The 25,398-nt window shown below is 40.1% G+C and overlaps 1 protein-coding gene across 1 annotated transcript in view; it reads right to left on the bottom strand.

Annotated features, from left to right (window-relative positions):
- LOC114802229 (vitellogenin-like) overlaps positions 1-25,398 on the bottom strand; it is a 43,138-nt gene that overhangs the window by 15,805 nt on the left and 1,935 nt on the right. Inside the window, 17 exon segments of the mRNA XM_029000942.1 lie at positions 17,199-17,337; positions 17,777-17,922; positions 18,214-18,429; positions 18,580-18,657; positions 19,173-19,264; positions 19,372-19,540; positions 20,213-20,354; positions 20,487-20,672; positions 20,913-21,000; positions 21,093-21,285; positions 21,492-21,611; positions 21,919-22,043; positions 22,133-22,230; positions 22,312-22,529; positions 24,472-24,690; positions 25,000-25,125; positions 25,205-25,370. Of these exon segments, the coding sequence (XP_028856775.1) occupies positions 17,199-17,337; positions 17,777-17,922; positions 18,214-18,429; positions 18,580-18,657; positions 19,173-19,264; positions 19,372-19,540; positions 20,213-20,354; positions 20,487-20,672; positions 20,913-21,000; positions 21,093-21,285; positions 21,492-21,611; positions 21,919-22,043; positions 22,133-22,230; positions 22,312-22,529; positions 24,472-24,690; positions 25,000-25,125; positions 25,205-25,370 (2,521 nt within the window).

The following is a 25,398-nucleotide window of genomic DNA, read 5'->3' as shown; positions in this document are numbered from 1 at the left end:
AACCTTCTGATTACAGGTCTGTTTCCTTACCCGCTAGGTAAATATCTTCTGTCATCCACAGTATGATATAATAATTAACACATTATCTCAAATAGGGATCATCTCAGTATTAATAACTCTATGGGATATATAAGCAGTCTGGTCTATAAAGTGGATGTGCTGTAAGCAGAAAACATGTCCATGCATATAAATTTGAATGACTCTAACCCATCAACAGGGCAATGGACCTACAATGAGCAAAGACTGGCCCCACTGGCTTGATCCCATGTAAGAGCTATGTAGCTCAGATGGCTATGTGTGCATCATTTATCTGTGGTGGAGATTAGAGCAGGATGCACTATATAAAGAAGAAAACCTGGCAGTGTTCTGCTGAAAACCTTGGGTCGAGTCTGCTTCCTTAGTTGCAAGAGCGCTATGAAAAATCTCTCTATACGTACAATTCTGAGAAAAATTGCACTCAAATGTATTATTAAAGTCAATCAGGGAGAGCTGTCTGCCCATGGCTGTACTGCAAACAACATATTTAGCATTCATTATTATTTTCAATAAAGCCAGAGTTCCTACAAGCACTTGGCAATATGCACTAAAGATAAATTCACAATTTGATTGGAACTGATATCAGAACAGTATAATGAAAACATTTGGTGAAAACAATCAAGTGTGATGGTTTGAACAGATAATAAACAAATAAACAAAATGACAAATGATTAAAATGCCATTGAAAAAGATTGCAATTTATAATGACTAACTGATGATCATTATAACTGATTTAACAAAAGATAAACACAATATTGCTTGAGGAATGTGTTTAGGGTGTTAAAATAACTGACACTATGTATATTTTTGCATTGTGCACATCTGATTACTAAAACTATGGCCCCCTTTCTATATACAGAAAGGGCACATTATGTATGAATAGCATTTAGAGGGCATTTAAAATATTAAATGTATTACTGCCCCCTAAGCCTCTGTAACCCTGAGCATTAGAGTGTCATTAGAGATGGTGGCCACCTCGAGCGAAAAAGGACCACTTCAGAAGGTCATACTTCGGACCCAGATGTGTCCTTCATAGACACAAAGCCATGGTTTCACATGCTATGTTATTTACATTTAAATAGATCTATGTTCTACAAAAAAAAAAGGTTTACACAGTTTTGATGAATTGCTGACAGCCCCATTTACAGAAATATTGATAATAAGTTCTGCAGATCTAGCCATTTTACATTTACATATTACATTTACATTATATTTACATAATAGCCTATTAGAATAAAGCACTACTACTACTATTTATGTTAAAAAACAACAACAGCAACAATAAAAATGTGGTCTCCTTTCGGCTTCTCCCATTAAGGCCAAGTTGTCCACACAAAGATTTAGCAAAAGTTTTACACTGGATACCCCTCTGGAAGCAACACCCCCAGTTTCCCTGGGCTTGGGAAACACACAAATCACCAGCATCAGCATAGAGTGGCTGGGCTACTACTACTAGTAGTACTATTTACTGTTTTCAATGAGTTGTGGTCATTGAAAACAGCTTCCTCATAAATATAAGGCCTGTGCTTTTTTTTCACCACCTCCTGACTCCTGGCCTTCCCACTTGTCTCTTTGGCTGCTGCGAGAGCTTCATCTGACATCCTTCTGGCTAATTCACACAGAAGCGTGGAGGGTCATCATGGAAAGGCTGTCTAACTGTCCAGTAATATTGTCAGATGGAGTGTGTGAGTGGCAGCTTGCCACGTAGTGCTCAAACTCGCTCGATTCCACAGTCTTTTAATAAGCATGCTGGACGCTTGGTTAGGATATGCATTTTATTTTAGTTGGCAAAATTTTGCAACATTTGGTGACTTGAAAAGTTTGCCAGCTGCAGAGCCAGAATTTCAGTGCAGAATAGTTGAGGGGCAATGCAACCCTCATGCAACATGAAATCATGTGGAATTGTGTTGTTCGAAACCAGTGAATGTTAGAGCAGCCCTCTCTTGGTTGTCTACAATTTCCGTGTGCAGACTGTTAATGCAGTAGTCAGATGGAACCGACGCCTGTGGACTGACAGTCTGTGTACCGTTGGATCCACAACTGCAGACGCACAAGCACGTAGTGGCTTTAGTGACCACAGAATATTTAAATAGCATGAAATTACTTTTACTGAAGAGGTGTTGGTGGTCATTTCATATTCATTTAAAAATATTGTTTATTTAAGCATTTACTTTAGCACCGTGGGTAAGAATGTGATATGCGTTGCATAATTAAATTTCATATTGCATTGCTGCACAGGTGTGATTATATAATACTATGTGTTACACTGATACATTGACTGACCCCAAACTTTTTTTTATATTCATTTTTTATATATAACAATAAAATGATTATTATTATTATTTTAATGTCACCAGGAGGAACATTATTGAACTGTGATTCTGGTAACTTACAGGGCAGGAAGAGTAATGCTCAATCTGAGGACATTCATCCTCAGTACGGATAGATGGCCACCCCAGAAAGGAAAATATTGGAACAGCCAACCAAATACTGTAACTTAAAACCTGGGGAGACCAAATCCCCTCAGAGATTTGCATTTACTGAGGTGTGTCTCAGAAAGGAAAGAACAGAAAATATCTTCTGGAGGGTGCCTTGGGGGATGAACACGGGGGAGTTTGCATTTGAAACAAGCACAGATGAACACAAATTGCACCTGTTTAGCCCATCTCAGAAATAGACCCCCCCCTCCACAGAATATGTCCTATTTCTCACAAAAACAGTTTTGCACATGCGTTTGGATAACATGCATGCACAGGCAAGTGCAGGATACAACGTCTTCATAGATTTAAATTAATCTAAACATGGTCATTTGGATGAATTTGTCCAAATCTGAATTTCTCCACTGACACCACTTGGTTCACAGTGTCTTCTTCCTGTGGAGCATAATAGGTCACCTCATGTCAAAATTTTGCTTTGAAAAACAAACAGATTCCAATTATCTACAACAGACAATTAGAGAAAAGGAATTGTTGTGAGTTCTAAAAAGTCTGTCTCAAGGCAGAAGGATGAAACCCCTCCTGCCCCAAATCACAATTCTCTCAAAGTCTGTGCAGGCACATGTGTAAAAAAAAGGGCATGGGAAGCCATTAACAGAGGGTTATTAACTCGGGAGCTAAACAAAAGCCAAAAAAGGAAGCCAAAACAGCAAGATTGCCCAAAAAGAATTCCCCCAGTCCATTCCCTGATTGGATAATTATGACTCTTGGATTAAATTATCCGGCTAAATGAGAAACTGTGCTTTGTGGAAATCCCAGCTGACCTGAAAATACCCTGCATAGTTGGGTTGATAAAGGTGTATGCAGTCATTTGCAAGGACCGAGCCATGTTAATTCGAGCTAATGTGCATGAAAAATCAGATGAGCAAAATCTGTGCAACACAATATTATCAATCTTGCAGAAAATCAACAAAAGCAGGGAGCCCATGGTGATTTTCAAAACGCTGTAGCCTGATATAAAGGCGATGTCAGAACTGACATTAGATTTATTCTGAAACAAAGAAGCCTTGATTATATACAGACATGATATATTAAAAGCAGCAGTACAAAGGCAATCAGTATGATATATAGCCTTGAGATATCTAGTGCTGAACTGGTATAAAGAAACAAGCCACAGCTTTTCTTGTACCCAGTGGGCCACGGTCTAAAACCAGGTAAAATCAAAGTACACTGTTGCTTTTTATTTTTAATACACTTTTATGATTAAGTAAGTCACAAAAAAATTCACAAAAAAATCAACATTACCCTCTTAGAAGTTAGAAATAATGTCATTGTCATGATCCGAATTCGTGTGGCCGGACCTCGACAGCCAACGAAAGCTACTGTAGGGTCGAGGAGACCGGTCGCACAGTTTAGGTTCTCCTGGCGTTAACCGAGATGAGGAAAGCGGCGGACTTCCAGCGGGGCATGCCGGAGACTGACTGAGTGACGGGCGCATGTGGACGGCGGACAGGATGTCGGTACCCCACAGATGAGCCGTGCTTTGGCCCGGGCCTGAAGCCGCCAGTGCAGGACAGCTGCCACTCATCCTTATGGACTTCATCCCCCCTTTTCATGGACCGTTTTGTGTGGCACATCCGGAGGTCGTTCCTTCTGAGGGGGGGTAATGTCATGATCCAGTCCGGAGTTTCATGTTAGTCTTGTGTGATTATGTTATCACATGTGTCTACATGTATAAAACTATCCTGTTTGTGTCTGTTCACGGGCGGGCCATTGTACCATGGTCCTGTGTACCATGTATTAAACCCCTGTCTTGTGACGTCGTGCATATGTCTTCTCCTTCCTCGCCATGTCCAGCCATCATGACAGTCATGTATAATTGTCCACCAATTTGGTCAGCGTAAAACCTTTTTACATTATAGAATAAAACTGAAGACAAATGACTGTGAATTAACATGTGAGGTTATTTAATAAGCAATCAAACATGAATAACAGATTATCCTGTTACAATTGGCAGTGGGTTGGATATGTTATGCAGCAATTTTTCAATGTCCTTGAAGATGATGTGTTGGAAGAAGAAAACACAGGCAAGTTTAAGGATTTGACCAGACAGGGGAGCAAAGGCTGTCCTAAAAGTGTTCACATAGAGCTAGAATGTGCTATGGTGAGAAGTCAAGCCAGTGGAGAGTGTGCTGCTGTGGACAATGTTCTGCTGGGTAACATTGGCGTTACTGTACTCATGTACACCCCTCCATGCAATTGGTATTCCTCAATGGCATTTCCCTCTTTCCATGAAGTCTACTGCCATTTTTTTGGATATCTTGGTGTCTAGTGTCTTGTCATAACCTACTATTGATCCTTGGTCTGTCCAGTTATAGTCTGGGATTAAATTCTACTTGACATGAAGATTTGCTCCTTGTTGACTGTTAGACTGAAGTTCACATTTCAATTCTATTATAGGCATAAAAATATTAGCATAAAATCATATAAGCTTGAATGATTAGGGCTGGACTGTTCAGAATGATTGTTGAGTTAACTTTACCCATGTCCCTATGTCCTTTGTATATTGTGAGCAATGGTCTAACATGACTTGTGACCCATATCTGTCGTGTACATTTCCACTCACATCTGCACTTTTTTAATATTTTGATGGAAATTCTGAGCCAGGATTTGAAAGAGCATATTACAGTCCTTCTTCTCCTAGTAATTCTTTGAACTATTCCGGTCTATATCCTGGGGCACTGAAATGCATAACCCTACCTTCACACACAGAGTGTGTGGGTCACATTCCTAGGATGAGGTCTACCCTGCCTGCCTCGGCTAGAGAAAAAAGAGACCCAAAAACAGTCACATCCCCTGTTTAAGATGAGTTCCTGCATATTCATCATTTGTCACACTGTCATGTTTTGAAGGCATCCCTCTTGAGCACTGGCATGGGGTAGAGCAGTGGTGAAAGTGAAGTTAAAGGCAAACGGGCAGGCATACTATTTGGTAGCAAAGAGTTGTCATTTCTCCAGGCTGTTAAAAGGGACATTGTAATGGCCAAATGAAGCGGCGAAGGATTAGCGTGCAGTTCAACTGAATCCAGCCCATAGGATCCAATTAAATATCCTTTCATCAGACATCTAACCAAAAAATTCCTGATCATTTGATGACAAGGAAAGTGTTTCTGTTGTTTTATATGTTGTTGTTCTATTTGCATCCCCAAAGCACTCCCCAAGAACCAAAGGAGTCAAAAACTGGCCCACAGCTGAGCATGGCGAGTATCCGAGGGCTGTGAGCAGCAGATGGAGGAGACAGAGGGGGCTGGGTGGACCCTCAGCCCTGCAGTGAATCTCCTGGGCTGACCATGGAAAGTGACCATGGTAATTAATCCATCTTCTGTTTTTATCCTCGGAATATTGAGTCCCTCGAGAGACTGCGCGGCACTGCAGGGCAAGAACTCTTCAGGAATTATTGCATTTCGTCCCCTCTCTGCAGAATTAGCATGCTGAAGGCTAAAATGGAGGTCATGCTGGTCTTATAATATAACAGGAATAAAACATCTGACACAATATGAGGATCAGTCTAAGGGCAAAACGAAACTGTTACGCCTGTTCTGGTGTCAATTAATGGGTACATCTGTAACACCACGCGGTGTTACAGCAATGACAACGTTAGCAAAGCAACGTTTGTGGCCGTGCATTTTTGCAATTGCAGTCATGGCTATGCTGTAAATAGAATGTACACATGCATTAAAGTACCATTGTAGATGCAGCTGAGACTGTGAAATGAATGTATCCTGACATTGTATATACAGTGCATACAGTACTGGCCAAAAGTTTGGACACACCTTCTCATTCAATGTGTTTTCTTTATTTTCATGACCATTCACATTGGTAGATTCTCACTGGAGGCATCAAAACTATGAATGAACACATGTGGAGTTATTTACTTAACAAAAAGTGGAGACCTGCCCTCCACAGTCACCGGACCTGAACCCAATCGAGATGGTTTGGGGTGAGCTGGACCGCAGAGTGAAAGCAAAGTGGCCAACAAGTGCTAAACACCTCTGGGAACTCCTTCAAGACTGTTGGAAAACCATTTCAGGTGACGACCTCTTGAAGCTCATCGAGAGAATGCCAAGAGTGTGCAAAGCAGTAACCAGAGCATAGGGCGGCTATTTGGAAGAAACTAAAATATTAAACATGTTTTCAGTTATTTCACCTACTGGTTACTAGTATGACCAGTCATGCTGGTATGCACGAGCATGCCAGTAATTATTTTGTCCAGCACTTAGGTTGTTCAGATATCAAATGCAGCTGCATGCTTATAGTCACTCCAGTCTTCTGAATTATGTTAGGTCAGCCACATTCACGGTGAATTGCCAGCCTGAAGCAGCGAATAGTGACTGCATGATTGACCCCCCCCCAAAAAAGTGGTGTGAAGCAAGATATTTCACTCTAATTAAAAGACAAATTATCTGTATGGTAATATGCACCCACAAATAATTTCCAGAATAGGTAAAACCGTGACAGATTTTATTTTTGGTTTGGGGAACACCTTTAATAAACTGGTGCCATACTTGTTAAGCAATTTAGAGCAATCTAAAAAAAACATGAACCCCAAGTATAATATCCACTGGATAAGAACAAAACATGCTCAATGACATCATTAACATTTTCTGGAAAACAATCTTTCATATGGACTTTAATAGTGGAAGAATAGCGCTGAACAATTTAATTGTTAAATATTATCGTACCATTCAGAGGCACAATGAAAAGTCCTGACATCTTTGTGACAAGGAACTATTGCACACATTTTCCCCAGTTGCATCATTCTAAAATGCTAAATATCTCGAGATCAAAGGCGCTTTCATCTTTTTAGTCATATTAACCTCAATATTGGTACCACAGTGGCAGCATATCTCCATGGTCCGTGCAGGCTTTGTGTGTTCTTTTATATAAAGAAATTGTTTATGCATAATGCAATATTTATGTTGTACTTATATTTTTGGTTTCATACCTGCCTGAATCCTGATAAAACCAAAGGTTTTATGAATCAAGGATAACAGTTTGTACAAAAAACATACTATTCTGTTTTTATTACTGGAAGTCTTTTGTTGGGGTTATTTTATAAACCATCTGGCATGACGAGGCAGGTGATCTGAGACGGTGACAAAACTAGACGAGGATGAAGGACGCATTTGCACGACGACACGAAACAGGGGTTTAATCTTGTGAAGAACAGAACAGGGGAGGAATCCTGTAACATGGTGAAAGACCTGTAACCTAACAAAGACCCGACGGTGAACAGAAACGAACAGGGCAGCTTTATACATTAGACCCAGGTGAACACGATTAGGGAACATTACACAGGACTAACGTGTAACCCCTTCCGGACCGGGTCAAGACACAATCATAGAAACACTAATGCCAAGGATTTGTACCGAAACCTAATCATGATGCATCCTCCATGGAAATTGGGAATGACAATGTAAAAAGAAATAAAACTCTGCACAAAGCACTGTATTAAAACACTCCAATCTGATGTTACCTGGCAGAAAGAGGCATGGCACAATAGAGGTTAAAAGAATGAACAGTTTCTAATTTATTGACACCAGTAGATTTCTATTGCAGGAAAAAGAGGAAAAAGAAGCGCCCAGAGTCCACAAGAGAAAATTCTTTTATACATTTGACTCCCAGGAAGTTGCCACAGACCAATCAGAATTTGTTGCTTCCACCCTGTCATTTGCCGGTGCTCAGCGTGTCCTGTCGCAGCTTGACAAAGACACAAGCAGGGGACCCCAGACAAATGGCTGGACTTTCATGCTTCTTGCTCAGGGGGGAGGCCATTTGACAAATATATAACACAGAGGTGATGAACAAAAGTGCAGAATTTGTGACTTCCCATCTTACAACAAAAATAACAATTAAAGCCCCATTCACTATTAATTGTTCCCCTGGGAAAGTGTCACTGTTAGGACACTTTTCTGTTATGAATTATTGCATGACAAAAGTCCAGGAGTGATGCTGAGGCATGATAAAATGTCCCAAACTTTGGGACCTTTGGGAATGAAACTGAATGTGAATGGGGACACAATATAGTAGCTTTTTGCCAAAGCATGTGGTTTAGCACTATGCCCCTGGAAGGATTACTCCATCTGAGTATAGATGGTGAGTGCTGTGAGCCATAGCCATGTCACCAAATGCATAAATGCTGACAAACCCATCAACAGTCACGTCCTTAGTTAGTTTTGTTCGTTCTGTGAGACTGCAGACAGCCAAGCTCGCTTGGCTTATGTGAGCTTGGTACCGCTTCCAAATCCCAGCCATCCCCAGTTCAAAAAGAGCCTTTGTACTGCATTCTGAAATCTGCTCAAAGCAAGTTCAAAGTGTAGAATTATGCTGGCTATGTATTCATTATTCATTGCCATGATGAATCAGATTCCTGACTCAAATCACAGGCAGTCCAATTTTCCCCCCTTCCTGTTAATCATGTACATTACCTGGTTTTCTGGCTAGTACCACTGACCTTGAATCAATATACGGACCTGACAAAACAAGAATTGCTGTAATTCTTGCAAGGAATTATAACTGACTTCTTCATTCGCTAATTTGTAGCATTTTGGAACTACTTGGAGACAATCAATCTGACTCACAATAATAGCACAGAAATTTGAATAAAAGCCTTAATTATTTATTACTCATTGCTTCTGAGCCTTGGCTTGCCTCTCTTGGTGTCCCATTTATCTCCCCCACCTCTCAAAGCAGCCTGCCCATTCTCGCTGGCCCTGTTTGTCTGCACGTCTCGGTGGCAGATTCTCCAATCTAACCCAAGCAAAGTCATCCACGGTGCCACTCTGTCTGTCAATGACTGGAAGTAGAACTAATGGGAGGGGATGATTACTGTATACCTCTCACTTATCCATGGCACCTAGAAACTGGACATGATGTTGAAGTCCCAGAGGAGAAGGACTTGGCGGCACACGCAACGCTAAGAAACTCCAGAGTGTCCGAGAAGTAACTCTGGAATACAATCCCGGACACCTTCTCCACACCCGAGGAATCAAGCGCTAAGTGGGTGTGGTGAGATGGGAAAAGACCTGTGAGGTTTTTTTTCTGTTGTTTTCTCTGCATTCACAAGAAGTAGACATTGAAAATGTGTTCCTGCACCCTGAAGTATTGCGGTGTTGTTTTTCCCGCTGGGTTCCATTTCATCCCCCTCCCTGTACCGTAGCTCCGTCTGCAGCAGATTCACACAGCCATGGCTGACTGCAGGTGTCATTGCTGAACGGCAGAAAAGGAGGAGCCTTGGCACTTTATCTGCCTTCGGGACCAGAAACAGTTGCATTCTTCATAGTCTCTGGACCACAGGTTCACAGCTTGCTATAAGTTACTTCAAAGCCATGAGAATGTCCAGGATCTTGAGATATGTCTCCTTAAAATGTTGGCCTTTAACTTCTGATTCTAAAGTTGGTCCATTGTTTATGACCAGTCTCCAATGTCCAATGCAAACAATTAATAGGAGTGGTTACAGGTGGTTTTTTTATGTAATGAATCTGTCTTTCATAACACAAATTAATAATAAAATCTACATACAACACGTACTGAACTCCATTTCATACAGCTGCACAAATTGTATTGGAAGCACAAAAAACTTTTTTTGTTCTTTGTAAAATCCATTTTATAGGCCTGCTTTAACTCTGTTCCTATTTTGCAAGGTAAGGACTTTTTCATGCACCGGGCCGTCCATCCCCTTCACAGCAGCTAACATTTTCTTTTAAAATGCTACAATAAGTGGAGACAGAGTGGAGATTGTTTAAGCTTTAAGTATCAGTCAATTTCATGTACTGTAATGCAATTTAGTCCTTGGCTAACCATGTGGAGTAAACAGCTCAATTTCGTTTTACGTGTATTAAACATCGTATTAGCACTCACAAACACAGCATAAAAGACAAACTTTCCATTCTTAACTATCGGTGTGGAATACAGTCACATTCTATAGTTTTTGTAGAGCACAACTCCACCCAATTCACCTGCATGCTACTGACTGGCAAATAGTTGTGTTTATGACGGAGTTTATAAAGTAAATTCATGTTTACTTGTCTAGGATCTACTTGCCTATTATTTTCAGCTAAAACAGATCAAAGTTTTTCATTCGGAAGAGTGAGGGTTCAGAGCCACTTTATATGGCATGGTAGCATTTTTTTTAGCCTTACTATTTTTGATGATTCCAGACCTTCGGGGCAGTGGTGGCCCCGTAATCAGAAGGTTGCCGGTCCGAATCCCGAACCGCCAAGGTGCCACGGAGCAAAGCACCGTCCCCACACACTAATCCACGGTCGCCTGTCATGGCTGCCCACTGCTCACCAAGGATGATGGTTAAAAGCAGAGGACACATTTCGTTGTGTCACCATGTGCTGTGCTGCAGGGTATCACAATGACAATCACTTAACTTTCACTTTCACCACCTGGTGACCTTGCACATTAGTGTTCTGCCCCAAGTTCTACTATATTAAGTTCAAAGCATTAAGCAAATGAATGCATTTAAATAAGCCATCAGTAGTATAACTTAAGCAGTATAAGCAGAGGTTCTCTAACCAGCTAGCATGCCAAGCAACATACAAATTTGATTTTCTTACGGGAGTCTAAATGATATTAAATGGTAAATTTTCTCCAAATTTTGAAATGATGGATACAGCAGAATACAAACCAGCATAAGACACTGATCTTTTTTTTCCATACCTGTCATGATGGGGAGCTGACATGAGGTAAACAATGATTTTATTAATAAATACAAATTAATGTGCACGGTGGCTGAAAACAGGGGGAATAACGGGGAGAACAAAAATGAGCCCGCAGGCATGTGCCGGTTGCCAGAACTCAAAAAGGTTGCCAGGTACAAAAACAAACCATTGCACAGGCTACAAGAGTTCATCAAAATGTCGCCACTGCAGAAGGGGTGGAGTCACAGATTGGGCACAGGTGATGTGTCCAGGTGCCGTCAATCCTGACAGTACCCTGACAGAGAAAAGCTTCAGACTTTTCAGAAGCATTAAACACCTTTTGTACTGTTCGACAGGGGCTAGATATTCAGCATAGATGGGTATCCAGCAAAATTGTACTCACAAGGAAATGTCCTGGGGTTTAGACACTAAATGCAGGTTTGTTAAAGAAATGTATTTAACAACTATATGAGTGCAACTTGTGATTTTATTAATATTTTAGCATCAGTAGAAGAAAAGACACCCAAAGAGGATCAGAGACAATTATTCTGCTTCCATGTGCTGAAACACTCAATTCTATCTATTGTCAAGTACTGGCATGGGATTAATATGTTCCCTCCCAAATGCGTGTAAGACGTAACAAGTCAAATTATGGACTTAAATTGCCTGATAAGCTGCTGTCTTAACAGAGTGCAGAGTTGATACTATAAAAATGAGAAATGTAATGCCAGTAGCATATTTAAGCTGGTAGTTCCAACTCTGGATGAAAAATCCACTTGCGTCAGCTTCCGTAATTCTATTAAGTTGTGTATGAAAGCGATACAGTTTTAGCCAAACTAAAAATTCTGGACGCCATCTCTGATTGTGCAGCCATTACTACCAGATCGTGTCCTGTCACAGAGTTCACTGATGCAGCCTCTACACTTCACAGCTGTTCTTGCATCCTCAGGCTAATTTACATTCCCGTCAGATAGCCCTACCTCCCAAGCATGCCTTGCTTTGTGGACCTGTGGAGCATTATTTGTGCTGTCATTTTCAAAAGCTTCACTCCTCATCATCACGGTACAGAAGCTGCTTTCGGTTTTGAAGGTTCTGTGCATGATATAGTGTTAAAGCACCTTAACAATTTTCATCCCATGCACCAGTCCAATTTTTGTTTGTCTAGTTTCACTGGTTTCACTTTATCTTTAGTGTGAAGGTGGAACACACATATTTATAATGATGCATTTCACCTTTTTTAAAATGTGCATGCTTGCTGCATACATTGACGCCGGTATGCATGAGTCTCATTAGAACTAGGTTATGTAACGTTACTGCAGCAGCCTGAAAAATACTGTGTTTGCAGCATGCCAACGTGCTGTGTCAGTTCAGTCGTTCATCTCAGAGCTCATCCTTATCTGTAGAAGCATCATTTTTTCTTCTGTAAATGGCCACATTTTGCTGCTCCACGCTCCACACTGCGAGTTTTACAAAAAAAAAAAAAAAAAACACAAAGCAAGGGTAATTTCCAAAATGGCCTCCATCTCAACTTATTTCTATAAATGTATATCTATTATAGTAGAATGGCATGTCCATCAGGCAACCGCGGTGTGCCGACATCACATCACTTTCAGGAGACTGCATTGTTACTGCTAAACAATCTTCTCCTGTATTCAGACCCAGACTGACTAACCAAACATGAACATTTCTAATTAGCTGCATGTAGTGCATCTAAATTCAAATTGGCCACTTTTTCACTAAGAATCCCATACATTTACATTTACATTTACATTTACAGCATCAGACGCCCTTATCCAGAGCGACCTACAATCAGTATTTACAGGGACAGTCCCCCTGGAGCAACTTAGGGTTAAGTGTCTTGCTCAGGGACACAATGGTAGTAAGTGGGATTTGAACCTGGGTCTTCTGGTTCATAGGCGAGTGTGTTACCCACTAGGCTACTACCACCCCAATACTACAATCCCGAACTGGCACTTTGCGTAGCGGCGCCTCCATGGATTCGTACTTGTTTAGGCTCTGCTGAGATGTGCTAGAGGCCACGTCCAGACCTTGGAAATGCCTGTCTTGTTCCTCACAGCATGAACAGTTTGTGCAGTGTTGCAGGGTGCTGTGCCTCACACTGCCATTAGGGAATACTTTTTTAACAATGAAGGGGTGCGCAGGGCGAGCAACGATCTGTAGGCGGGTGATTCGGGGGAAAGGTTTCCCAACATTGTCCACACTGCCCTCTGACGGATTGCCTTTTGTCATCTTTCCTCCAGCTAAATGACTCACGTGATCTAAAATAAAATGTGATTAATCCCACCAGTCCGGTTTCTACTGTCGTTAATCCATAACCCAGTTCCGATGTGCATGTGCTTAATATAGGCTTACAGTGGAATCCAGGAGTCAGCATAAGCAGCAAATACAGCCTCACGCCCGTGTGTTCTGACACCTTTCCATCATGACCAGCTTTGCGGTTCTCGATAAGTTACACTACAGTCGCTTTTCTGTGGCACAGAACCAGCCAGTCAAATAGTCACTCTCCACATACATGAATGAAGACAAAACCCTGTCACCAGGTTGTCCTTTCTTTGACCACTTTTTTTTTTTTTAAATTGTGGAATACTAGAAATACCACACAAGATCTGTCACAGCCCCTGTCAAAGTATACGCTTCCAGCACGACCAGTTTCAAAAATGGAATGTTCACTTGGTGCCTGTATATCCACCCACTTCTAAGAGATAATCAAAGCTTTTCTTGTAACCTGTCATTGGTATTAATGTTGTGGTTGATTGGTGTATGTGAAATCAATGCAGACTTTGACTCAGACCTTTATTGTTCAGAACCTTGAAGAACTGTGAAGTTTCCATGGTAACAGTGATTCACACGTTCGATCAGCAGACTTCCTATCAGATCATACAGAACAGCCTGACATCTAGTGGCAAGACTGCTGTCTTAAAAAAAATCTCGATTTCAGCATGAATTGCTCGTGCTACTAATAAAGAAGTCATTTTCTCTATCTGTCGAATTTACCTGCCCAGGACAAGATTTTATTGGGATCAATAATCCAATAATTGTTATTGATTTATTTCAGCAGGGTCTTTATAAAACACAGACTTTTTTTCACTTGCTTTTCTCTGGAATGAGAAACATCCTGAGCCATCTTCCTCTTGCTTGTTGATGAAATTCTTCAGTTTGTCATTCTGTAGCATGTCAAAGTCTTATATGGTCTCCTGAAACACTCTTCTGTTCACACTGCACTTGAACTGCATTTATTTTGAGAAAAGAGTGGTGAGCAGAAATATGCTTATAGATCCCAGGACATCTTAAATACGATGAGCTGTCAATTATGATGTAAGATTACATGACACATGCAAGGCTTGCATTGGTGACATTTAAAAAAAATACCAGATTTTACAGTGGAGAATAATAGTTTGGATGGCCAAGGTAAACCTCTACAAATCACTCTTGGGGGTTCCTAGATCAGGATATACCCTATGGTCTCTGTACTTTATGGGTCAATATAGCTTCCGTGTTCATGTCTCGATATCAGTGTAATAGCCTCAAACATATGTTTGATATTTTTTGGTTCAAATTAAGGTAGTGGTGAAGAGATAGTGTCAGTCATGTTAAATGACTGGACATTAAATAACCCAAGTGCCTAAAATAGATTGTAGGAGGCTCCCGTGCTCAATTCTAATGAGAAATGAAGCTCGGCTGTCAGAAAGTGAAGGAAAGAGAATTGTTGCCCCCTGCTGGACAGAAGACTCTGATCTGGCCCTAGTGCTGCTGTACGCTCCATTTGGGTCAACCTGGGTGGATAAATTATAGGTGGACTGGGGCACTTACTTCCTGTCTCTCTCTCCCACCCTCTCACCCTCTCGCTCTCTTTTTGTGCATGATATGTGTGTGTGTGTGTGTGTGTAATTTACATAGGCACATATTGTATATTGTATAACCAGGGGTAAGTAACTAGACAGACGTCTCCTCTGATGAGGAAAAAAGCTGTTGATTTATGTAGTGTACTAATGTACAAGCATGTGCTGATAGTGCCCCCTGCTGTTATCAACTGATAAGCACATAAAGTGTCCCATTAACAAACCAAATAGGTAACTGTAGTGTATGGAAGGTACAGGGCTTTCATGCAAAAACCAGGGACTCCAATTAACATAAAATACATAAAATCGATTATGTCTTCTGAAAGATTCGTCTATAGTTCTTAGACAGGGATGCTAAACACATATTTAAAACTATACTTATGTTGTTTAGGTATGAAGAAAATATTGAACTCAAACATTCAATCAGGATGTTGAGAAGAAAAAAGCCCACAATAATACCTGTGAATTCCCTGTTTTGGATTTTCCTGCTTGTGAGGTTTTATCTCTCTCTCTCTCTCTCTCTCTGTGAAAATGACCTCCTAGCAGTCTGTGTGCTACGGTATAATAGTTTTTGTTATATTATATGTACATTTATGAGGGGAAGGACCGCTGGAGACCAGGATGTAAAATGCTGCAGTTGTGTATGCACATTGATGAATAAGTCGATCTGAAAATACCCGAAGTCGTATTGTACACTAGGTGGATTGGTGTGAGTGTGTGAGTGAATGGTGTGCGCACCCTGCGGTGGGCTGGCTTAGCCCTGTGGGAGTCCCCGCCCTGTGCCCAGTGTCCCGAGATGAGCTCTGGTGGCGTTACAGAAAATGAGTGAGTGTCCTTTGCCATTTATTATTATTAATTTGAAGAACATATTGAAAACAATCCATGCTAAATCGTGTTCTTGTCTTCTGCACATTCATCACTTTAATGTCACCAAAGAGTTTAATGACTGACTGTGACTGGGGTCACGTGACACTTTTGCAAAATTTTGCCAGTATGAGTTAAATGCACCATCATTTCGCCTTAAATGAAAGTGAATTGACTGTCAAACACTGCAGCACAGCACAAGATGACACAACGAAATGTGTCCCCTGCTTTTAACCATCACCCTTGGTGAGCAGTGGGCAGCGATTACAGTGTGTGGGGATGGTATCTTGCCCAGTGGCACCTCAGTGGATCCTTGGCAGATCAGGATTCGAACCGGCAACATTCCTTAACCGCTAGGCCACAACTGCCCCGTAACAGCAGGGCCATGTCCAGTTAATGTTTCTATGTAGTCACAGTCCACAATTAAATTAAAATACATTGTAATCTATCCCATTACTGTTGCAAATAACACTTTTTACACAAAGATGGTGCTGAATGGATAATTTTTTATTTTCAATCATCCTGTAATGGAAACATTGGTTGAAAACATTAGAAGGGTGGAACCAGCAGTACTTGAGCAAATGAAATAGCCCTGTTTTGCACATAAACATGATTCTAATTCACTGAGCACCACAGACAGCTCTTTTTAAGACAAATGAAAGGCTTTGAAGTGCCTCTCATCAGAGTGACTCAAATGAAAGGACAGCGATGGCAGACTACTGTATTATTCATGGTCTGGAAGTAAACATTTAGTTCTAATGCCGGCTAATTCGACTATGGAAGTCGGTTCGCTTATAAATCCCAAGTGTTAAAATAAAAAGAGGTAAATTATATGATAAAAGATCAGTTTCAAATGCAGCTATTAATTATTTAAACCATTGTTTAAAACCATCAGGTTATTTCAATGTGGACGTTCAGCCATGGGTGGCTTGGTATGTTTTTTTTTTCAAATTGGGGGTCAACACATTGGTTTAATGTTGAATGACTGTTGAATGACCCAATATATGTCCGTGCCTGTTAATCTTCACTTTCTGTAATGCAGAAAACAAGGAAACAGTCTTAATTCAAATTTTGAACGATACGAAAGAGCCTTGTGTAAGTGTCCTCAACATACCTGTCAGAGTGCTTCTCCTGAATGCTAATCCCAGTTTGAAATTCGATAGACTGTCAGCTGTTAAAAAGACATGATTTCAGACATTATTTTACCCCAAGTTCTGATTCGTATTCTTGGACTTCATAGTGACATGCATGGGAATTAATAAAAACATTGATTCACCTTAGATCTGTGTCACCTACCTTGGGAGTTTTGATTATGATATCACCGGTGTTTGGCAATGCATTGAAGACCTTTGCAGAAAACTCGTGATCAGGATTTGCATCAGGCTGAGAGTGAAGTCCAATCAGGTATGAATAGAATGGAAGGAGCTCTTCAAGGCTAAACAAAGCAAGCAGAGCATTTGCTTGTAATACTTACACGTATTAAGGCATGAACAACGGAACAATCAGGTTTTCAAGAATAAAGAATACATTTGAATGGCATATTTGAGGCTAAGGTGCTTTAGCTTTGCTTTGTTTGCTGTGTAAACTGATGTTAAAGGAAAAACCTTAACAATTTTTATTTCCTTTCCCTAGACAAAAGCCTCACCAGATGTTTCAACGGTCTTTACGACCGTTTTTTTCTGTTTGGTTTGGGTTGATTGGGCCATTGCACTGTGTTTACTTTTTAGACCATTAAAAATTACATCTTCACAATGTTTTGTGCCTGTGCCTCCTTCACATCCCTTGATTTGGGAAAAATAATTCATTGAACAATCAAAATGAAATGAATCCAAAAAGGTGATTTTTTTTAAATTATAGGATCTTTAATGTTTTACCTCTTGCCAAAATTATTCATGTACATCGGCAGATTACCCCAGTTGACTTTGGCTGACAAGGTGGGCTTTGATGATGGTTCCTGAATTCTGGCAACATTTACAGTCAATTCATATGACTGGCACTCAGCACCCCACCTAAAATGAACCTGATTTAAGACAAACGTGTTTACTGTCTGCACATGTTGTTCATCTCTTACTCTTATTTTACCAATCATTGCACAAAACAATACAAAAAAATATATATATACATTATAATTTTTCTTCGTCTAGCACTTAACAATCTCCGAGCATGCTCTTTGCTGACAAGTTAGGCCTTATCAGGGCTCTTAGTTTTGTAAACTCAAAATTCTATAGAAATCGAACGAGAATTGCTGGTGTCTTCCTATTGTAAGTCGCTTTGGATAAAAGTAAAGTAAAGTAAAGATACGATATGTTACCTGTGTCATGCTTTGTTTTAAATCCACACTGGTTTCTGTACACATCTTCCAGTTGGCGTCTTCGCCAACCTCGGACACGATGAACTGAATGTTGTCTTTCTGGGCAGCCGGTAGAGAGTACACTGCTGCAGTGAAGCCTTCGGGCTTAGCAGCATCGCTCAGAGCCAGTGCCTTCATAACCACAACAGGGTTGATGATGACCTCAGAATTACGCTACACAGGGTAAAAAAAATATTTATAAGGACGTTATATTTTTTAATCCTAAAAAAAATGCTCCTCGTTCCCCTAGCAGCATATAAATCAGAGTGGTAATATTCAAATGGAAAAAACAAATATTAGTACATTAATAATGAAAAAATGTATTACCTCATGGTTAAAAAGCTCAGTGCTACTGTCAGCAGAAGTTGAGGAAATCAAGGACAGGTAAGACAGGGGCCTTTCAATCTATAAGCATAAAAACACTTTAAGTTTTGTGTTTCATTGCACATTTTCCCGCAGAATTAGATTGCACTGGGGTGGTAAGTGTAATATGGCCATTATTGACCAAAATATGAACAGCCCATACTTCATTATATTCATTTTTTATTTTTGGCTAGATTCACTTCTCCACACACTAAACGTGCCCTGCGCATATTGCCAAATAATGTAGAATCTGTGAGGACAGGACCATTCAGGAAGACAAATATAATAAATTCCGCGTTTTGATAGTTGGCCAGGCTGGAAAAAAATAAATGTATGGAATATCCTTAATCCCACACTGAAGTTTTAGCCTTGATGCTGTCATGGTACTGTAGTTATGATATCTGGAAAAGTACCTACCCCTCTAAAGAAAAAAAAACCAAAGAAAAAAACCCCAACTATATATATATATGTGTGTGTGTGTGTGTGTGTGTGTGTGTGATACACACAGTGATATTCTTAATTGTATTTTATGGCTAATTCATTACCTTAATCAATTTTCTGACAAGAGCCACTATTTGGTTCAACAAGGTCTTTGTTGGTCCGGCACTGATTTGAATTTGTATTTTTTCAATGGGTCTCTTTGTTTCAACTGTAATGGAATAACAGAGTATCAGCATGAGGTGCTGCACATGCATACATCAACCACAATCATTTATTACCGTAAATGAAATAAAGAAAGGACATTTCTCAGTGTACCTGGCTTAAGCTGAATGGCTACGTGGCTGTAACCTGCAAGACAAGACAAAGGATATTCATCAAAGAAATGGGCTCTTCGGGCCTGAGCTTCCATGCAGATTGCGGTTCCATATTTGCTGGACTCGGCACAAAATTGTGATGTTAGATGGAAGTCCTGTGATCCTTCAGTCTGTAGGGCAAACAAGTAAACGTTCAAGGTAAGTGAGCCTGAGTGAATTCATCAGTAAATGTTCTTGTGGCAGCAGCAGAAATTCTACAGACAGGTTCTGTAGTGGGGAGCCACTGGTCAGGTGACCCTGTCACCGGGTCAATGGATTCCAATCCATGCTTCATTTTTGGTAGGTGCTGCTGACTCGCTCACTCGAAATATCTCATAGCATCTGCAATTTGGCTCTTGTCAAGTGCTGTGATCCTTACCCTTGGCCATTTTGCTAGCATACAAAACTACAATCACTGCATCATTAATGATAAACTGAAACACTATTATTACTTTTACTAATTCGGCTTATCTGACTTTAAAATTGCATGTATGAGAACACACTGCATAGGCACTGTAGACAGTGTATGGCAGGGAGACACCTTTCATGTTGCAACTGCTCCTGTAAATGTAGTAGATCCTTTAGGCTGAGGCCAAGGCCATGTCTACTATCATGCTGGGCATTGCACCATCTCAATCTCAGTACATCCAAAGGATCACAAAAATCAGCCGTCGTAAACCCAATGCTCGTAGCTCACTTGCCAGTATGCTTACGATAAACACGATAAATCAATTATGCATGTTAAAATAGTGACAAAACTCAATACAAGAATATATCTGGAGGGAAATGCCTGAGAAGCATACCTGGAGTTTAAATTTGAATCCATTTTCATTTGTCTCGTCAGCAACTGGCACATCAAGTGATTCCGCAGTGATTGGAATAATGGGTGTTCTTTTAGCAAAAGACGGCTCTGCAATATTTCTTGACACTGCATACACATCCGAACTATTAGGGGAAATGTCAGAAATTATGCTCATATTTCTATTACCACCAAAGTAGTATTATCTTCACAGTTACCTGAAAAATAATATCTTATAAATAATATCTAGAATAATATCTAATATCTGATGGGCTTACGTGAAGGAAAAAACCTCTGTAACATCCGTGTAGGGGGAAATGTCAAGTTCAAATTTCTTCTCTCTGCCATTCATGTTGAGCATAAACTTCCAAGGGATGTTAACATTTGCTTTGCACTTCAACTCTGAACCAAACTGAAAAAGTTCTGTGTTGATTCCATGGAAGGCAAAGATGTCTTTTGTAATACTGCAGAATAAACCAGAGAAAAGCACTTGCAAGTTAATTATATTACACTACCCTGATTTGCAATGTGAATCGTCATAGATTGGACACGGGATAGTGTTAACAGAATAGAGTTAATTCATTTGTGTGCCCTTATTATAACATGTCCTGAAACATATGGGTGCCATGAATTGACATGCAGAGATGGCATCTCTAATAATAAACAATTTAACACTTTATTTTTTTCATAAAACATGAATATACCTGATGTGACCATTTGTTTCAAGAGAGACCTCAGACGTGAACAGTTCCATGACATGTTGCTGTACTGGCGGGGTTATTTGTGCTTTAACTGCAGCATGAAAGAATTCCCGTTAAATGCAAACATCAGTGATAATGACGTATAAATACACAGCGGTTCCACAATATGAAGCACACACTCACCGTTCGCAGTAACTGCTGTGAGTGCGAGGTAATATTTGCTGATTTCGACTGGAAGTCCCAGGCATGTCGCTTGGATAAAGCGTGTTTCGTAGGCAAGGTATGGCTTGGTCCAGTGCCACAGTGCTCCTTCCTCAAGACCTTTTAAAAATTTCCGTAAAGGACTCTCATCCTTGCCCTCATTTAGATCAATCGCCTTAGTGGATCCGAGAAAAGAAAATTACAATCAATATTGAAAAATATGTGATCATTAATTGATCGCGTAATACCATATATTTTGTTTTTGCGCACGTCTTTAGTACTTTTGGAATAATATGGAATATTTGATGTGGGGTATGTAAAGCTGTAAAGGCCAAAATGACAATACCAGCAGCTGCTTTAATGCTTTATTATAAAAACTACCTTAAAAACTTGTTGAAGGACCTCTTTGTTAACGTCACTGAAGAAAACCTCTTGTCCATAGACCCTCGCATACCCAGAAAAAAGAGGTTTACTATTTGGGAAGGACTGCCAATCTGCAAGCTGAATATTCAGAAGATTATTGACGCTGTAAAAGTGATAATTGTGAGTTAATATGTCTTACGTCAGACACTTACTACTTTTATGATTTGATAATCTGGGAAGCCTGCAGAGCCAATTTGACTGAGCAATGTTTTGATTCCATCAGTAGACACACCAAGCTGTAATGTTGAATCAGTACATTTACATAGAAATATGGAAAGTATTCTAATTTTGCCCACTCCAGTTAGTGCGGAGGTATTAATGTTCCCGTTTATTATCATTTTAGACAATTAAAACCCTTTAAAAAGGTTAAAAATCACGCCATTACCTCCAGCATCTCTATTATTCTGCCAATGATGTGGAATTTCCCTTTGCCGATTATGGTCGTCGGCATGGAATCAGCAGCATTCTTTAGCATATACAGTTCATTGGTAACACCAGCCAAAAATGTATCTAAAATAATAAATAACGCAATTAAATGGTGGTTATTTGCACATACATATTAAAAGTAAAAGTCATGTCAGAATAAAAAATTTAAATACCACTAAACCAATCTGTGTGCCATGCCATGCTGGTGAAATAACTTAACCGTTCCAACTTAGGAGCAAGAATCTTTGTGGCAATATTGCAAGCAGTTGACCTTAAATTGAAGCAAATGCATTTTAGATGCTTCATTAAACAGTAAAATGCCATTTTTTTAAATATATATATTAGTACTCACAAATGGTGGTTATCCGGGGTGCGAGAGTTTGATAAGCTCTTTATTAGCGAATAAGAAAAACTGGCAAACTGAAGATCTGTCTCTTCCAGCAACACTGCGCTGATGGTTGATACTAAAGCAACAGGAGGCCTGGTTTTAAACAGGATCATACAGGCCAGCATGCGTACTTCAGCCGGGAGGGTCTTCTGTACAAACAGACTTAGAGCAATGTCCTGGACCTGCAGGGGAAAACCCAAAATACATTTTACCGACAAACGTGACATCAAATTACAAGAAACTGAAGTTTACCAACTTCAGTTATAAAATGAAGAGTTTCATCTTCAATAGTGTTATATTTATGCTTTGACGTTCAGATTTTAAAAGAAAATAAGGCTCAGTGCTGATGACATTCAGTTCCTGGGTGCAGTCGGCAATTTTTGGCCTTTTTTTTGCTACATGGGTAATCACATTCCTAATGAAGTGCAAACAAGTTTTGTGCTATGCTTTTAATTAATCAATTTAAATAGTTCATATGAAAAGCTAAAACCCTACACATGCTCAATTTTTTTTGGTTTATGGTTGATAATATAAAAGATACCTAAGATTTCTTGGTATTTCAGACTATTGATGTTCCACCCTGCAGCTCTCTCACACACCCCCATACTGGATGTAACCCCCAGACCATGATTTTTCCACCACCAAACTTCACTGGTTTCTGGGTGAATCTCGGATCCATGCGGGCTCCAGTAGGTCTCCTGCAATATTTGCGGTGACTGTGGTGTAATTCAACAGAAGATTCATCTGAAAAATCCACCTTCTGCCACTTTTCCAGCATCCATCCTTTTAGCAGGCTGTGGTCCTTGGTAAATGCCACATGTATTTTCAATTGTCTTTTGTTTAGTGCTGCTTCTGGGACTTCAGGTGATCAGGTCTCGTGGAGCTCTGCTACAGTGGAACATGGGCTGGCCTTGTATTTTCGAGCCAACAAACGGTCCTCTTTGTTGTTGTCTTGCAGGGTCTGCCTGACCTGGGCTTGTCAAAAATGTCTCCAGTCTCTTCAAATCTTTTTTTATCCTCTGTACTGGACACTGAGACACATTGAAGGTGTTGGCCACATCAACAGTGGATCTGGTCTTCAGCCTCTTGGTAATCAACACTTTAGGTGAAGCTCATATGACAAGGTGACAACACTTATGTCTTTGCAAAAATGTACTCAATGGGCTTTACCAAGCTTTGAATATTAGAATAATTTTGACAGTTTTGTTTTGCACTGGAACATTATTACAAAAGCTGTTGGGAATAAAACGAGCCATTTCTTGAAAAAAAAATCTTGATTAGAAACACATTTCAGCAGCACTTGAGGTCAATTTGTACACAAGCGACAAGCGCGGAAATCCCCGGCTTTTAAAACATGTCCTGATTGGCCACACCTGGCAACATCAGCTGGGGCCAATCCTGACATTATCAGGGCTCTTAGTTTTGTAAACTCAAAATCAATAGAAATCGAACGAGAATTGCTGGTGTCTTCCTCCTGTAAGTCGCTTTGGATAAAGTTAAGTAAAGTAAAGACTTTTGTCAGGGACTGTACCCTGCAGTGGGGTCATCACACGCAGTCACAGCAGGCAAATGACTCTGGCCGAGAGCTGAAAAAGACCCCCTTCAGGAACAGCTGACTATATGTACTTACACAGCAACCATTAAACTGCAGTAGACAGGGTGTAACAAAGGTGAAGCACAGCGACCTTCAGAGTGCCTGTCTCACCTTCTGAGGGGACCGTCTATGAAATACTAAACGCTGTTAGAGAGAACCAATCTGATTATCTTGTTAAGACAATTAAATTGTTAATTAATTATCTTGTTAATTGACAATTAAATAACATCATACAGAAAGTATGGAAAAAATGACATCTACTCATGAACTGAAATTTATATTTTGTTCATTTGCTGCAAAAACTCATTTGCCAAATAAATCAAATGGTTTCCCTCCTATTACCTACCTAAATACTGATTTAAAATATTATATAATATTTTATAGCCCAAGAATTCAAATCAAATGCACAATTTGAAATCCCTCAGCTCTGAAGGTCCCTTTGCCTGGTGTCCCCCAAAGTGTTTTGAAACGGCCCATTTTTCTAAAAATGTGAATTTTGAGAGGCTGAAAGAATAAACAATTTAACTTACAGAGTGGGGATCTCGGCGGGCAAGGTGCCGAAGAGAATCCACCGCTGTGCTGATGACTCTGGTGGGCAGGTCCACAGCATTGGCAGAGATCCCTGGTAGGAACTTGATGACGGTTTTCAGACCGGATGGATGACCTGCATTTCCCAGAGCTTTCAGGGCTAGGACCATAGCCTCCTCATTTTTATTCATTAGTCCATTGTTGGCAATGTCTAACAGTGGCTTTTGGGGTGTGAAGACAGGAAATGATTCATTTCATTACTTCATCCACATGATCACAATTTTTTGTCCATTTAATTTTTATTTCTCTTGTACTAAAAAAGGTGTACAAATCAAAAACGCAAATGCTCTCAAATGTTTCTACTTACACTATTTTAAACAGTACTAAAATAATAAAATAATAAAATTGTATTGTATACAGACATATAACTTCCTATTTTATAATGGGGCACCTAAATAGGCTGAATGATGAAATATTATTGTCCCTTCTAATACCATTATTCTAAATGACATGAACAGCATGAACTGTACCTGCACAGCAGTCACTGGACAAGGCTGGATCTTTTCACAAAGCCTGTACACCAAAGAGCCGTAGGACAACACTGCTGTATTCCATAACAATTGGTTGGATTTAACAAAGGGCATGTGGAGGAATCCCTGTAAACGCTAGGAGGGTTAGAGGTCTCTGAATTTGTCTCATTAAAAGAAGAAAAAAAAAACAACAGCAATACTTTACCTTTGACCGATCTACTGTGCCCAATTCAGATTTCAAATGATTTAAAGCTAACAGTAATGCCTGTGTTGCCTCATTGGCTGTCACGTCCCCATTTTGAAATCTCCTTTCAAGGAACTTGATGACCCTTTCATCATCTACTTCAACAACACAGTCCAGAAACCACCTCCTATTGTTCACAGAAAACAGACAGCTTC

Source organism: Denticeps clupeoides, chromosome 13 (assembly GCF_900700375.1).
Source record: "Denticeps clupeoides chromosome 13, fDenClu1.1, whole genome shotgun sequence".
Taxonomy (NCBI): domain Eukaryota; kingdom Metazoa; phylum Chordata; class Actinopteri; order Clupeiformes; family Denticipitidae; genus Denticeps; species Denticeps clupeoides.
This window is presented reverse-complemented; position numbering and strand designations above follow the sequence as displayed.